The 15578-nt window shown below is 40.0% G+C and overlaps 1 protein-coding gene across 1 annotated transcript in view; it reads right to left on the bottom strand.

Moving 5' to 3' along the window:
- The window catches only part of LOC111977519 (BAR/IMD domain-containing adapter protein 2-like 1), a 53659-nt gene that overhangs the window by 35261 nt on the left and 2820 nt on the right, over positions 1–15578 (bottom strand). The window contains exon 3 of the mRNA XM_024006966.2: positions 15137–15223. Coding sequence (XP_023862734.1) covers positions 15137–15223 — 87 coding nt within the window. The remainder of the gene's footprint in view (positions 1–15136; positions 15224–15578) is intronic.

Genomic DNA, 15578 nt, shown 5'->3' with positions numbered 1-15578 from the left:
TCCACATTGCTCTGGTCTTAGTCTCAGTGATCTGTGTGCTACAGGGTTTTCTGTAAAATACATCTCTCTCTCTCAAAACATTACAACTGAATCTGGTTCTGCTGTCTCCAGATTGACCTACCCTGATAAGGATACATATTATTACACTTTTAGAAAAACAGTGCTATCTATGTCACGCTCGTTGATGGAAGAATCAGACCAAGGTGCAGCGTGGTAAACGTACATCATTTTATTTGACGAACACGAAAAAAACCATAAACTACAACCGAACGTGAAGCTACATGCAGTGCAGTACTCAACTACACACAAACAAGATCCCCCACACTAAATGTGGAAAAAAGGCTGCCTAAGTATGATCCCCAATCAGAGACAACGATAGACAGCAAAGAAATAGAAAAACTAGAACGCCCACCCTAATCACACCCCGACCTAACCAAATAGAGAAATAAAAAGGCTCTCTAAGGTCAGGGCGTGACAATCTATGTAGAACCTAAAAGGGTACTTCATCTGTCCCCATAGCAGAACCCTTTGAAGAACCATTTTTGGTTCCAGGTAGATCCCTAGAACCCTTTTGSGTTCCATGTAGGATCTTTTTCAGAGAGGGTTCTACATGGAACTCAAAATAGTTCTCCCTGCAAACAAAAAGTATTCTACCTGGACTCAAAACAGGTTATCCTATGGGGACAGCTGCAGAACCCTTTAGGAACCATTTTTTCTAAGAGTGTACCCAGTAAAGGATACATAGTATTGTTCATAATACTGTATAGATAGGTATATGTGTACATCTCCAAACACTGCTTCATCTACAATATAAGAATGAATAATACTAGCCTTACATTCAGCTATAGTTACATCCACTATAATCAAAGGCTTCACAGCTTGACTGACTGTCTGTTTGTGGTGGGTCATTTGGGAAACCACCCAGTAATGATGATAAGACTTGTATCCCAGCCTTATCCTAGAGGTCTTCAGATAGTGCTAGGTGGTGGCCATAGTCTCATTGTGATGTCTGGTTTTACAGTGACTTAATAACGACTTGATCATTATTATTGAAACATCCTTATACCTCTGTGGTTTATGGTGGTTTTGATAGCACAGAAAACTATGTCCATCATCCTTCACATTGCTACCAGATGATGTAGTTTATGAACGGTGTAGGCCTCTGGTAACAGAATACCTGCCGTTCCCTCATAAGAGTCTAATAGAGAAACATGGTGTGGAAAAACATAACTTTATTAGATGACAAATTACAATAGATTTCAACAGGTGATCTRWTCAGGTTATTCATACGCACCTGTATTACTAATATGCTAAACAGCATTGGAATAAACTTAAAACCTTTGTATCTATGGCTGACTGAGCTATGTGCAGTTACATTTATATTTTAGCAGACGCTCTTATCTAGAGCAACTTACAGTAGTGAGTCCATACATTTTCATACTGGTCCCCTGTGGGAATCAAACCCACAACCCTGTTGTTATAAACACCATGCACTACCAACTGAGCCACACAGGACCTAATGCACATGTGTGACAAAGGGCCTAATTCACACAATGTGACCAAAGCAGTGACATTTGAACATTGAGATAGTAACGCTGCACTTCGAGATAGTCGTSACTCTCATAAAACAATAATGATAAATCGTACAGGGTCATGTCACAGCAAGAGTCTGACGCAATATGGACAACACCTATCTGAGTCACGGCCAACGATATCGCAATCTTGAAGCCACACATTCCAATGACAGGTAGGGAGAGTGAGTGTTGTGATGTTGCCATGGTTGGAAGTCTTTGTTCTCTGATATTACATGGATATGAATCAGAGATTGGTGTCACTCAGCTCCAGGCCCATAGAGCTAACGTGCACGCACACACACAGCCTTGAGAAGGCTAATAGTACTGGAGTGTATAGTGGCTGTTTTACGGTCTCCTGACCAATTCTGCTATTTTGTGTGTTTTTTCACTGATTTTAACTTTTTTTGTAGATAGTTTTTCCGCCATCGTTTCCTAGGAACGAAAAGATCTTCAGGACATCAAACAGCAATCACTAACCTCGATCTGGATGAAGACTATCATAGTGGCCAGTGATTTTAATGCAGGAAAACTGAAATCCGTTTGACCTAACTTCTATTAGCATGTCACCTGTGCAACAAGAGGCATAAAACTCTAGATCCACACACAGACACATACAAAGCTTTCCCTCGCCCTCCATTTGGAAAATCTGACCATAACTCTAGGCTCCTGATTCCTGCTTACAAGCGAAAACTCAAACAGGAATTACCAGTGACACGCTCTATACAGAAGTGGTCCGATGAAGCGGATGCTAAGCTGCAGGACTGTTTCGCTAGCACAGATGTTCTGGGATTGATCCTATATCATTGAGGAGTCAGTCACCAGCTTCATTAATAAGTGCATAAACGATGTCATCCCCACAGTGACTGTACGCACATATCCCAACCCGAAGCCATAATCCGCACTGAGCTAAAGGCTAGAGCTGCCGCTAACCCAGACACTTTTTAGATATCTTGCTACGGCCTCCTACGAACCATCAAACAAGAAAAGCATAATTACAGGACTAAGATCGAATCCTACTATACCGGCTTGTCGGATGTGGCAGGGCTTGCAAACTATCATGGATTACAAATCAAATCACAGTTTATTTGTCACGTGCGCCGAATACAACAGGTGTAGACCTTAAAGTGAAATGCTTACTTACAGGCCCTAACCAACAGTGCAATTTTTAAGTAAAAAATAGGTATTAGGTGAACAACAGATAAGTAAGGAAATAAAAAAACAACAGTAAAAAGACAGTGAACAATAACAGTAGTGAGGCTACAGTTGAAGTCAGAAGTTTACACACACCTTAGCCAAATACATTTAAACTCAGTTTTTCACAATTCCTAGTAAAAATTCCCTGTCTTAGGTCAGTTAGGATCACCAGTTTATTTTAAGAATGTGAAATGTCAGAATAATAGTTGTTAGAATGATTTATTTCAGCTTTTATTTCTTTCATCACATTCCCAGTGGGTCAGAAGTTTACATACACTCAATTCGTATTTGGTAGCATTGCCTTTAAATTGTTTAACTTGGGTCAAACGTTTTGGGTAGCCTTCCACAAGCTTCCCACAATAAGTTGGGTGAATTTTGGCCCATTCCTCCTGACAGAGCTGGTGTAACTGAGTCAGGTTTGTAGGCCTCCTTGCTCGCACACGCTTTTTCAGTTCTGCCCACAAATTTTCTATAGGATTGAGGTCAGGGCTTTGTGATGGCAATTCAATACTATGACTTTGTTGTCCTTAAGCCATTTTGCCACAACTTTGGAAGTATGATTGGGGTCATTGTCCATTTGGAAGACCCATGTGCGACCAAGCGTTAACTTCCTGACTGATGTCTTGAGATCTTGCTTCAATATATCCACATAATTGTCCTTCCTTGTGATGCCATCTATTTGGGGAAGTGCACTAGTCCCTCCTGCAGCAAAGCACCCCCACAACATGATGCTGCCATCCCCGTGCTTCACGGTTGGGATGGTGTTCTTCGGCTTGCAAGCATCCCCCTTTTTCCTCCAAACATAACGATGGTCATTTTGGCCAAACAGTTCTATTTTTGTTTCATCAGACCAGAGGACATTTCTCCAAAAAGTATGATCTTTGTCCCCATGTGCAGTTGCAAACTATAGTCTGGCTTTTTTATGGTGGTTTTGGAGCAGTGGCTTCTTCCTTGCTGAGCGGATTTTCAGGTTATGTTGATATAGGACTTGTTTTACTGTGGATATAGATTATTTTGTGCCTGTTTCCTTCAGCATCTTCACAAGGTTCTTTGCTGTTGTTCTGGGATTGATTTGCACTTTTCGTACCAAAGTGCGTTCATCTCTAGGAGACAGAACGCGTCTTCTTCCTGAGCGGTATGACGGCTGCGTGGTCCCATGGTGTTTATACTTGCGTACTATTGTTTGTACAGATGAACGTGGTACCTTCAGGCGTTTGGAAACCTCCTGAACAGGTAATCAAATGGCTACCCGGACTATTTGCATTGTCCCCCCCCAACTCCTCTTTACACTGCTACTACTCTCTGTTTACCATATATGCATAGTCACTTCAACTATACATTCATGTACATACTACCTCAATTAGCCCGACGAACCGGTGCCCCCGCACATTGGCTACTCGGACTATCTGCATTGTGTCCCACCACCCGCCAACCTCTCTTTTACGCTACTGCTACTCTCTGTTTACCATATATGTATAGCCACTTTACCCATACCTACATGTACGTACTACCTCAATTAGCCCGACTAAACGGTGCCTGTATATAGCCTCGCTACTGTATATACAGTTGAAGTCGGAAGGTTACATACACTTAGGTTGGAGTCATTAAAACTTGTTTTTCAACCACTCTACAAATTTAATTTTAACAAACTGTAGTTTTGGCAAGTCGGTTAGGACAGTACTTTGTGCATGACACAAATAATTCTTCCAACAATTGTTTACAGACAGATTATTTCACTGTATCACAATTCCAGTGGGTCAGAAGTTTACATACACTAAGTTGACTGTGCCTTTAAACAGCTTGGAAAATTCCAGAAAATGATGTCATGGCTTTAGAAGCTTCTGATAGGCTAATTGATATAATTTGAGTCAATTGGAGGTGTACCTGTGGATTTCAAGGCCTACCTTCAAACTCAGTGCCTCTTTGCTTGACATCATGGGAAAATCAAAAGAATTCAGCCAAAAATTGTAGACCTCCACAAGTCTGGTTCATCCTTGGGAGCAATTTCCAAATGCCTGAAGGTACCACGTCCATCTGTACAAACAATAGTACGCAAGTATAAACACCATGGGACCACACGGCCATCATACCGCTCAGGAAGGAGACACATTCATTCCCCTAGAGATAAACGTACTTTGGTGCGAAAAGTGCAAATCAATCCCAGAACAACAGCAAAGGACCTTGTGAAGATGCTGGAGGAAACAGGTACAAAAGTATCTATATCCACAGTAAAATGAGTCCTATATCGACATAACCTGAAAGGCCGTGGAGCAAGGAAGAAGCCACTGCTCCAAAACCACCATAAAAAAGCCAGACTACGGTTTGCAACTGCACATGGGTACAAAGATCATACTTTCAGAGAAATGTCCCCTGGTCTGATGAAACAAAAATAGAACTGTTTGGCCATAATGACCATCGTTATGTTTGGAGGAAAAAAGGGGAGAATTGCAAGCCAAAGAACACCATCCCAACCGTAAAGCACGGGGGTGGCAGCATCATGTTGTGGGGGTACTTTGCTGCAGGAGGAACTGGTGCACTTCACAAAATAGATGGCATCATGAGGAAGGACAATTATGTGGATATATTGAAGCAACATCTCAAGACATCAGTCAGGAAGTTAAAGCTTGGTCACAAATGGGCCTTCCAAATGGACAATGACCCCAAGCATACTTACAAAGTTGTGGCAAAATGGCCTAAGGACAACAAAGTCAACGTATTGGAGTGGCCATCACAAAGCCCTAACCTCAATCCTATAGAAAATKTGTGGGCAGAACTGAAAAAGCGTGTGCGAGCAAGGAGGCCTACAAACCTGACTCAGTTACACCAGCTCTGTCAGGAGGAATGGGCCAAAATTCACCCAACTTATTGTGGGAAGCTTGTGGAAGGCTACCTGAAACGTTTGACCCAAGTTAATCAAGTTAAAGGCAATGCTACCAAATACTAATTGCGTGTATGTAAACTTCTGACCCACTGGGAATGTGATGAAAGAAAAACATCTGAAACAAATCATTCTATCAACTATTATTCTGACATTTCACATTCTTAAAATAAAGTGGTTATCCTAACTAACCCAAGACAGGGAATTTTTACTATGATTAAATGTCAGGAATTGTGAGAAACTGATTTTAATTGTATTTGGCTAAGGTGTATGTAAACGTCCGACTCCAACTGTAACTGCATTTACCTTTTTTTAACTAACTTTTTTGGCTCATCACACACGCTGCTGCTGCTGTTTATTATCTGTCACTTTATTCCTAGTTATATGTGCATATCTACCTCAATTACTTCGTACCCCTGCACATTGACTCGGTACTGGTAACCTGTGTATATAGCCAAGTTATCGTTACTCATTGTGTATTTCAGTATTATGTGTTTTACTTTTCTATTATTTCTCTATTTTCTTCCTCTGCATTGTTGGGAAGGGCCCGTAAGTACACATTTCACTGTTAGTCGACACCTGTTGTTTAAGAAGCATGTGACAAATATAATTTAATTACATTTTACACAGACACAGACACACACACACTAATGAATCTGTCATTAGTCCTAGACACAGGTTGTTATTCCCTCTCTTGGTGCTGACTCACCACCCATTATGTTAAAGTGCTGCTGGAGACATTGAGGTGACCCATTTTCCCAGATTTTTATGAACCATTAAGTTGCTTCTTATGCTTGTCACCATCCTCCATGATGGACTGCTGGGTGGAAAAGGCCAACAAATGGCTTCATCTGTGTTCATGTCACACATACATTATCCTTAGAGTGGCTGTTATCCACAGAAAATGGATCACACACACACACACACACACACACACACTAGACATAATAGAATAAGTTAGTCATGGACAGTAATGTCCTCTTTACAATCCTTCAGACAACCCACCCATGGAGGGAATGAGTTTAGAGACTCTGACTTTAGAAACTGGATAAAAATGCTGACAAAACTAATTGACAATGACATAGGAAGAAACAATGAAATACAGAATTTCATAATTCGGCACTTGCTAATCGATGTGTCACGAGGTGGGTGGGGGAGGAGTTTGCCAGAAGGATGTATCACATAATATGTTCTATAGCAGATGTCTATGTGTTGTACAGTGCAGTACAAGCTTAACTACATGAACAACAGAGACAGAATGCAATATGGAATTGTATTAAATTGTTTGGGGAATGTCCTTTGAAGATTAGGTTAATGGCATGGTAAAAAAAAGTCTGGAGAAAGCAAGTATGTGGGGCAAGGAAGGGTGTGTGGGGTTAGGGAGGTCATGGGATTGTTTGGTGAGTGAAAGGAGTGTGATAGATCAGAAAGCCTGAGGCATCATGGGTGAATGAGCAGCCAATGGCCCTGGCTGTCTCTTGACTCCCTACCATACTCCCTAGGAAGTGTTCACTTTCTCACTTGTCTTTCTGAAGTGTGAAATCCCTCTCATAGATTTAAACGTTTTGGATAGATTGGTGAAAACATTGATTCCAAGGACGGCAGAAGGGTGCGGCAGGTGCGGCCACACCCCCTGGTTTGCTCACATTTAAAGTTTATGTAAATAACTGAAATCTAGACACTAACTGTAGGCCTATAACCACAAACATGTAGCCGTATATCATATTAACTCCTGCAGAATTAAGTATTTYGTGCAGTAAAATTGAACAGAAAATGTACCTTTTGTCTCAGTAACAGGAGTGGAGAAACTATTATTTAATTCAGCATCTCTTGAGAGAATGTGAATGCGCGGTTAGGGATCGCAATCCTTTTCAGTGATTGACACTGAAACATAGAAGCTGACAGTATTTCAACCACATAAATGCATCCAAGACAAACTGAAATCTAATCAGAAAAATAATTTCACAGCTTTTCGTTTCCTTAAAACTGGTCAAACTGATGTAATTTGGACATTTTGCACGGGAAGGATCTTGCATTTTCTCCCCGGCCCCTAAACGTCCTCACTCCACAAGAAAGAAGAATGAAAGAGAACTTTACTGATGACAGATTATTGCATTCATTCTATCGTTTTATTACATTGATCTAGTGAGCACCACTTTAGGCAGGCAAGATGTTATGACAGAAGAGAAGCTGCATATATCTTATTATAGACAAGTTGACAAAAAAATAGCCTACCATTTAAATGCCCGAAATTAAAACCAGGGAAAAAAACGGTGAGAAAATATGTTAATTCATGTCACATCAGTGATCACCAGTGGTGTAAAGTACTTAAGTAAAAATAATAGTACTATACTTTACTATTTATATTTTTGACAACTTTTACTTTGAAATTCACTACATTCCTAAAGAAAATAAGACACTTTTTACTCCATACATTTTCCTTGACACCCAAAAGTACTCATTACATTGTTGAATGCTCCAATTCACGCACTTATCAAGAGAAAATACCTGGCCATCCCTACTGCATCTGATCTGGCGGACTCACTAAACACACATGCTTAGTTTGTAAATTATGTCTGAGTGTTGGAGTGTGCCCCTGGCTATCTGTAAATTTTAAAAACAAGAAAACCGTGCCATCTGATTAATATAAGAAATATTACATTATTTTTTACTTTTGATACTTAAGTATATTTAAAACCAAATAGTTTTAGACTTTCTCAAGTAGTATTTTACTGGATGACTTTCACTTTGACTTGAGACATTTTCTATTATTGTAACTTTACTTTAACTCAGGTATGAAAATTGGGTACTATTTCCACCACTGGTGATCCCTCCAAGGGAGGTAGAAAGAGAAGGATGCATTTTCTAAGTATTCAAACAGGACCAAAGTGTCCATCCTGAGAACAACACATTCCTAGAGAGTTCGTGTGAGATGGAGAGAGAGAGAAGCAGGGTCATATTTTTGCCCACTTTGGGGAAAATGTTTGGGATCCCTGACACTCACACTGACGCCATGTCCTAGGAGGGTTGATGAATTGTCTCCCACACAACTGATGGATGGACGGCAGTGCAGTGGGATGCAACCTAAGCATTCCTATCACACACCATCAACTCTCAGGTTAGAAATTCAACATAGCCTCAAAAAACACTACGTCACCTTCAGTAAAATCTGTTCCCGTTCTGAACCAAAAAGCTGTTACCAACTTACTAGACTCACTATCAGAATGAAAAAGCCAACGCACCTCCTACTGAGTTCCTCCTGTCCTCACTCAAATAAGAAATAGTCTACATTTCTGGACGTAATTACCATTTTTCTCAGAGTGACAGCTCGGGTTCAGTATTGTTGTAACTACTTTGCTGGAGGTTTTGACAAACAGCTTGTGAAGAAAAGGTGGAAGGGCAGGGAGCACACCATTCTTCAGTACGGTTCCGGCCTTGATAACTTGCCTATTTCTTGTGATGTTGCCGTGGTACAGTAATGCGATCCCATAGAGACCAGTGGTAAATGTTGTTTTTCCCAATAGAGGAAATTGATTATTAGAAGCCAGCTAGCACTATGAATAGTAAACACACGATTTGACATTCTACAAGCACAACACTGATGGGGGACTAATATGAGATTATTGTGATCATGCTAATTCATAATTTCCCCCACCAGAATGATAAATACATACTTAGGGCCTAGACTAGTTTTCCCTGGAAAAAACGAATGTTCCTACACATACTATGAACCAGTTAGAGATACTTTATGATAGCTATCCCTAAAGTAGTATTGCATGTAAAGTACAGTGCCTTCAGAAAGTATTAATACCCCTTGACTTATTCCACATTGTGTTGTTGCAGCCTAAATTTAAAATGTATTAAATAAAAATGTTTCGCACCCATGTACACACAATACCCCATAATGACATTATGAAAATATGTTTTGAGAAATGTTTACAAATGTATTAAAAATGAAATACAGAAATATCTAATTTACATAAGTATTCACACCCGAGTAAATACTTTGAAGAAGCACCTTTGGCAGCGATTACAGATGTGAGTCTTTCTGGGTAAGTCTCTAAGAGCTTTCCACATCTGGATTCTGAAACATTTTCCCATTATTATTTTCAAAATTCTTCAAGCTCTGTCACATTGGTTGTTGATCATTACTAAACAACCATTTTCAGGTTTTGCCATAGATTTTCAAGTAGATTTAACTCAAAACTGTATACTCGGCCACATTCACTATCTTCTTGGCAAGCAACTCCAGTGTAGATTTGGCCTTCTGTCTTAGGTTATTGTCCTGCTGAAAGGTGAATTATTCTCCCAGTATCTGGAGGAAAACAGACTAAACCAGGTTTCCTCTAGGATTTTGCATGTGCTTAGCTCCATTACGTAAATTTTTTTATCCCGAAAAACTCTCCAGTCCTTAACGATTACAAGCATACCCATAACATGATGTAGCCACCAATATGCTTGAAAATATGGAGAGTGGTACTCAGTAATGTGTTGTGTTGGATTTGCCCCAAACATACATTTTGTATTCAGGACGAAAAGTTAATTGCTTTGATTTTTTTTGTTGCAGTATTACTTTAGTGCCTTGTTGCAAACAGGAGGCCTGCTTTGAAATATTTGTATTCTGTACAGACTTTCTTCTTTTCACTGTGTCAATTATGTTAGTATTGTGGAGTAACTACAATGTTGTTGATCCATCCTCAGTTTTCTCCTATCACAGCCATTAAACTCTGTAATTGTTTTAAAGTCAACATTAGCCTCAGGGTGAAATCCTTGAGCGGTTTCCATCCTCTCAGCAACTGAGTTAGGAAGGATGCCTGTATCTTTGTAGTGACTGGGTGTATTGATACTCCACCCAAAGTGTAATTAATAACTAATTAATAAAAGTGAAATAAAAAATTGAATAAAAACTTCACCATGCTCAAAGGGATATTCAATGTCTGCTTTTCTTTGTACCCATCCACAAATAGGTGTTCTTTTTTGTATTTTGTTTAGTATTTATTTTTTTATGTTTTAGGGGGTTGATCAGCTTTAATATTGCAGATAGATTGTAGCTTCCATCACTGTAATTGTCTACATCATTTCCAATCTCCCATATATTTTTGGGTAAATATACAGTATATATACTGAGTGTGCAAAGCTGTCATCAAGGCAAAGGGTGAATCTCAAATATAAAATATATTTTAATTTGTTTAACACTTTTTTGGTTACTACATAATTCCATATGTGTCATTTCAGAGTTTTGATGTCTTCACTATTATTCTACAATGTATAAAATAGTATAAATAAATAAAACCCCTGTAATGAGTAGGTGTGTCCAAACTTTTGACTGGTACTATACTTATCTTTACAAAAAATATTTTCCACTAACCGTACCACCCCTCCCCTAATTGGAGTAAAATAATGAACAATAACACTTAGGCTTCTACTTCCAGCTGAAACATACTCTATACATTTTACAGTCACAATCTATTTTACAATAGTTATATTTTCTTTGTATTCTAGTCGTGTCCTTCCTCTACCCTTCTTTGCAAGGCATTGGACAACCTCCCTGGTCTTTGTGGTTGAATCTGTGTTTGAAATTCACTACTGAGGGACATTACAGATCATTTTATGTGTGGGGTACAAAGATGAAGTAGTCATTCAAAAATCATGTTAAACACTATTATTGCACACAGAGTGAGTCCATGCAATTTATTATGTGACATTTCAGCTATTCATTTTTAATTCATTTGTAAACATWAAAAAAAAACAATTTGACTTTGACATGATGGGGTATTGTGTGTAGGCCAGTGACATAAAATCACAATTTAATCCATTTTAAAATCAGGCTCTAATGCAACAAAATATGGAAAAGGCACTGTATGTGCTCCCTTGTGATGAGACATGGACAGTATGTTTCTCACAACAATCAGGTCTTTCCATGACACTGAATACCAGGAAGGAGGCTGGCCATCTGGGCTCCTTCACAGTTTCTTTCTGACCCTGTTGTTTGCAGAGCCAGTCATTCTACTGCTCAATTCCCTTGAGCCAAAATGAAATCAATAGAGCCACTAATTCATTTGAGTTGGAATTGAGTCATGGACTGTACTTTTCAATTGTATGAAATTCTCCTATTGAAATGAGGGAGGTTGGCGTGAAACAAAAGTTAATAGGACTACATAAATAGATGTCAGATTTTCTGTTTAAAGTTATTTCCTACAGATTTCACACATCTAAAACATCTGAAAGCCCAGCAGTTCTCTTTGAAGTGAAAACACTCAGGAATGTATCTTAGCGGTTAGCAGTCAATGACTTCCTTATCAAAAAATGCCAAGTCGCATTAAGGGATAAGCTGATTGTTCTATCTGTTAACAACTGTCACGCTCGTTGATGGACGAATCAGACCAAGGTGCAGCGTGGTAAGCGTAGATCATTTATTTTGATGAACACAAAAAACACACACTGAAACATGAGGTTTGGTCTACTGAGGGCACACAGACATGAGGTTTGGTCTACTGAGGTCACAGGGACATGAGGTTTGGTCTACTGAGGGCACACTGAGACATGAGTTTGGTCTACTGAGGACAGGGACATGAGGTTTGGCTTACTTAGGTCACAGGGACATGAGGTTTGGTCTACTGAGGTCACAGGGACATGAGTTTGGTCTACTGGGCACACTGAGACATGAGGTTTGGTCTACTGAGGGCACACTGAGACATGAGGTTTGGTCTACTGAGGCACAGGGACATGAGGTTTGGTCTACTGAGGTCACAGGACATGAGGTTTGGTCTACTGAGGTCACAGGGACATGAGGTTTGGTCTACTGAGGTCACGGGACATGAGATTTGTCTATGGAGATGCACAGGGACATGAGGTTTGGTCTACTGAGGTCACAGGGACATGAGGTTTGGTCTACTGAGGTCACAGGGACATGAGGTTTGGTCTACTGAGGTCACACAGACATGAGGTTTGGTCTACTGAGGTCACACTGGCTTGTTTTACATCATGGAGCATGAACATGTTCCCGAACAACAATAAATAAAATCGAACAAGGGGTCACACTCAAAATGTTGTTCATCAAACTCCAGCAATTTCAGCGTCTATATCTTGACAACAACAAAATCTTTACTCTGGCCCCTGAGAGGGGAAGAGGAGAGAAGGGTAGCAGATGGAGGGAAAGATAGATGTGATGGTGGGAATAGTGTCCTCTTCTGTCAGTCTGTTTGTTCAATGTGTTTGCTGCCCTGCTCTGTAACGCGTGAGAGAATTCACACCGTCTCGCTGACTGTGGCCAGTCTCGCTGACTGTGGCCAGTCTCGCTGACTGAGGCCAGTCTGAGCAGCAGAGGAGGAACCATAGAAATAGAGTAGGAACAGCTCCAGACTTAATTAGAATTCCTCAAATGGACATTCCCCATTCTAAACCAATGTTCTGGACGCATTTGGTGTTCCATTTTGTAACGTTAGATTCAGTTGGCTGGAAACACAAACTGATCTGCTACCAGGCAATTCAAGTTCTATAGCACTACAGAATAAACATCATTATCATGAAAAATACCTTATATTTGTTAATGTTCTGTGGATAACAGCCACTATAAGGATAATGTATGTGTGACATGAACACAGATGAAGCCATTTGTTGGCCTTATCCACCCAGCAGTCCATCATGGAGGATGGTGACAAACATAAGAAGCTACCTAATGGATCATAAAAATCTGGGGAAATGGGTCACCTCAATGTCTCCAGCAGCACTTTAACATAATGGGTGGTGAGTCAGCACCAAGAGAGGGAATAACAACCTGTGTCTAGGACGAATGACAGATTCATTACAGTGTATGTATGTATGTATGTATGCATGTATGTATGTATGTACAGTTGAATTCGGGAAGTTTACATACACTTAGGTTGGAGTCATTAAAACTCGTTTTTCAACCACTCCACAAATTTCTTGTTAACAAACTATAGTCTTGGCAAGTCGGTTAGGACATCTACTTTGTGCATGACACAAGTAATTTTTCCAACAATTGTTTACAGACAGATTATTTCACTTACAATTCAATGTATCACAATTCCAGTGGGTCAGAAGTTAACATACGCTAAGTTGACTGTGCCTTTAAACAGCTTGGAAAATTACAGAAAATTATGTCATGGCTTCAGAAGCTTCTGATAGGCTAATTGACATAATTTGAGTCAATAGGAGGTGTACCTGTGGATGTATTTCAAGGCCTACCTTCAAACTCTGTGCCTCTTCGCTTGACATCATGGGAAAATCAAAAGAAATCAGCCAAGACCTCAGAAAAAAAATAGACCTCCACAGGTTCATCCTTGGGAGCAATTTCCAAACGCCTGAAGGTACCAAGTTCATCTGTACAAACAACAGTACGCAAGTATAAACACCATGGGACCATGCAGCCGTCATACTGCTCTGGAAGGAGATGCGTTCTGTCTCCTAGAGATGATCGTACTTTGGTGAGAAAAGTGCAAATCAATCCCAGAACAACAGCAAAGGACCTTGTGAAGATGCTGGAGGAAACAGGTACAAAAGTATCTATATCCACAGTAAAAGGAGTCCTATATCGACATAACCTGAAAGGCCGCTCACATGGAAGAAGCCACTGTTCAAAAACCGCCATAAAAAAGCCAGACTACGGTTCACAACTGCACATGGAGACAAATATCGTACTTTTTGGAGAAATGTCCTCTGGTCTTATGAAACTAAAATATATAAAGACCATCGTTATGTTTGGAGGAAAAAGGGGGATGCTTGCAAGCCAAAGAACACCACCCCAACCGTGAAGCACGGGGGTGGCAGCATCATGTTGTGGGGGTGCTTTGCTGCAGGAGAGACTGGTGCACTTCACTAAATAGATGGCATCATGAAGCAGGACAATTATGTGGATATATTGAAGCAACATCTCAAGACATCAGTCAGGAAATTAAAGCTTGGTCGCACATGGGTCTTCCAAATGGACAATGACCCCAAGCATACTTACAAAGTTGTGGCAAAATGGCTTAAGGACAACAAAGTCAAGGTATTGGAGTGGCCATCACAAATCCCTGACCTCAATCCTATAGAAAATTTGTGGGCAGACCTGAAAAAACGTATGCGTGCAAGGAGGCCTACAAACCTGACTCAGTTACACCAGCTCTGTCAGGAGGAATGGGCCAAAATTCACCCAACTTATTGTGGGAAGCTTGTGGAAAGCTACCCAAAACATTTGACCCAAGTTAAACAATTTAAAGGCAATGCTGCCAAATACTTATTGAGTGTATGTAAACTTCTGACCCCCTGGGAATGTGATAAAAGAAATAAAAGATGAAATAAATAATTCTCTCTACTATTATTCTGACATTTCACATTCTTAAAATAAAAAGTTGTAATCCTAAYTGACCTAAAACAGGGAATTTTTACTAGGATTAAATGTCAGGAATTGTGAAAAACTGAGTTTAAATGTATTTGGCTAAGGTATATGTAAACTTCTGACTTCAACTGTATGTGTGTGTGTACTTACCCAATTCTCTGGAGACAGGGGACACGGAAGCAGTCTCTCCTATCTTTGACACAGCATCAAAGTACGCCTTCCCAGCAAGAGTCATCACTGTGAGGAGACAAACAAACACAATCAAATGATTGGATCTCCTCAATCTCTACATGATACCATATTCAGCCCCTTGCGCCAGTCGTGGCTAAGTGTCTGAAACCAGAGTGTAAAAGTAAGCTTGTTACTGTATCATGTGAGACATCTAATTAACTTTTGTCCAGAAATTGGGACAATAAATCACATTTTGTTCATATAACCCTTGTTTATAACAACATTTGTCACAAAGTGACAATAACCAGTAACCTCTTCACAGATTGCCTTGACTAAATCCCCAAACACTCACACTTGTCTTTTCCTACTAGCACTGACTTTTCTGATAACTTACTACGACTGTGATATGTGATTGTCTCCC

Source organism: Salvelinus sp. IW2-2015, linkage group LG18 (assembly GCF_002910315.2).
Source record: "Salvelinus sp. IW2-2015 linkage group LG18, ASM291031v2, whole genome shotgun sequence".
NCBI lineage: Eukaryota > Metazoa > Chordata > Actinopteri > Salmoniformes > Salmonidae > Salvelinus > Salvelinus sp. IW2-2015.
The sequence above is the reverse complement of the archived record's forward strand: the minus strand, read 5'-3'. Positions and strand labels throughout refer to the sequence as shown.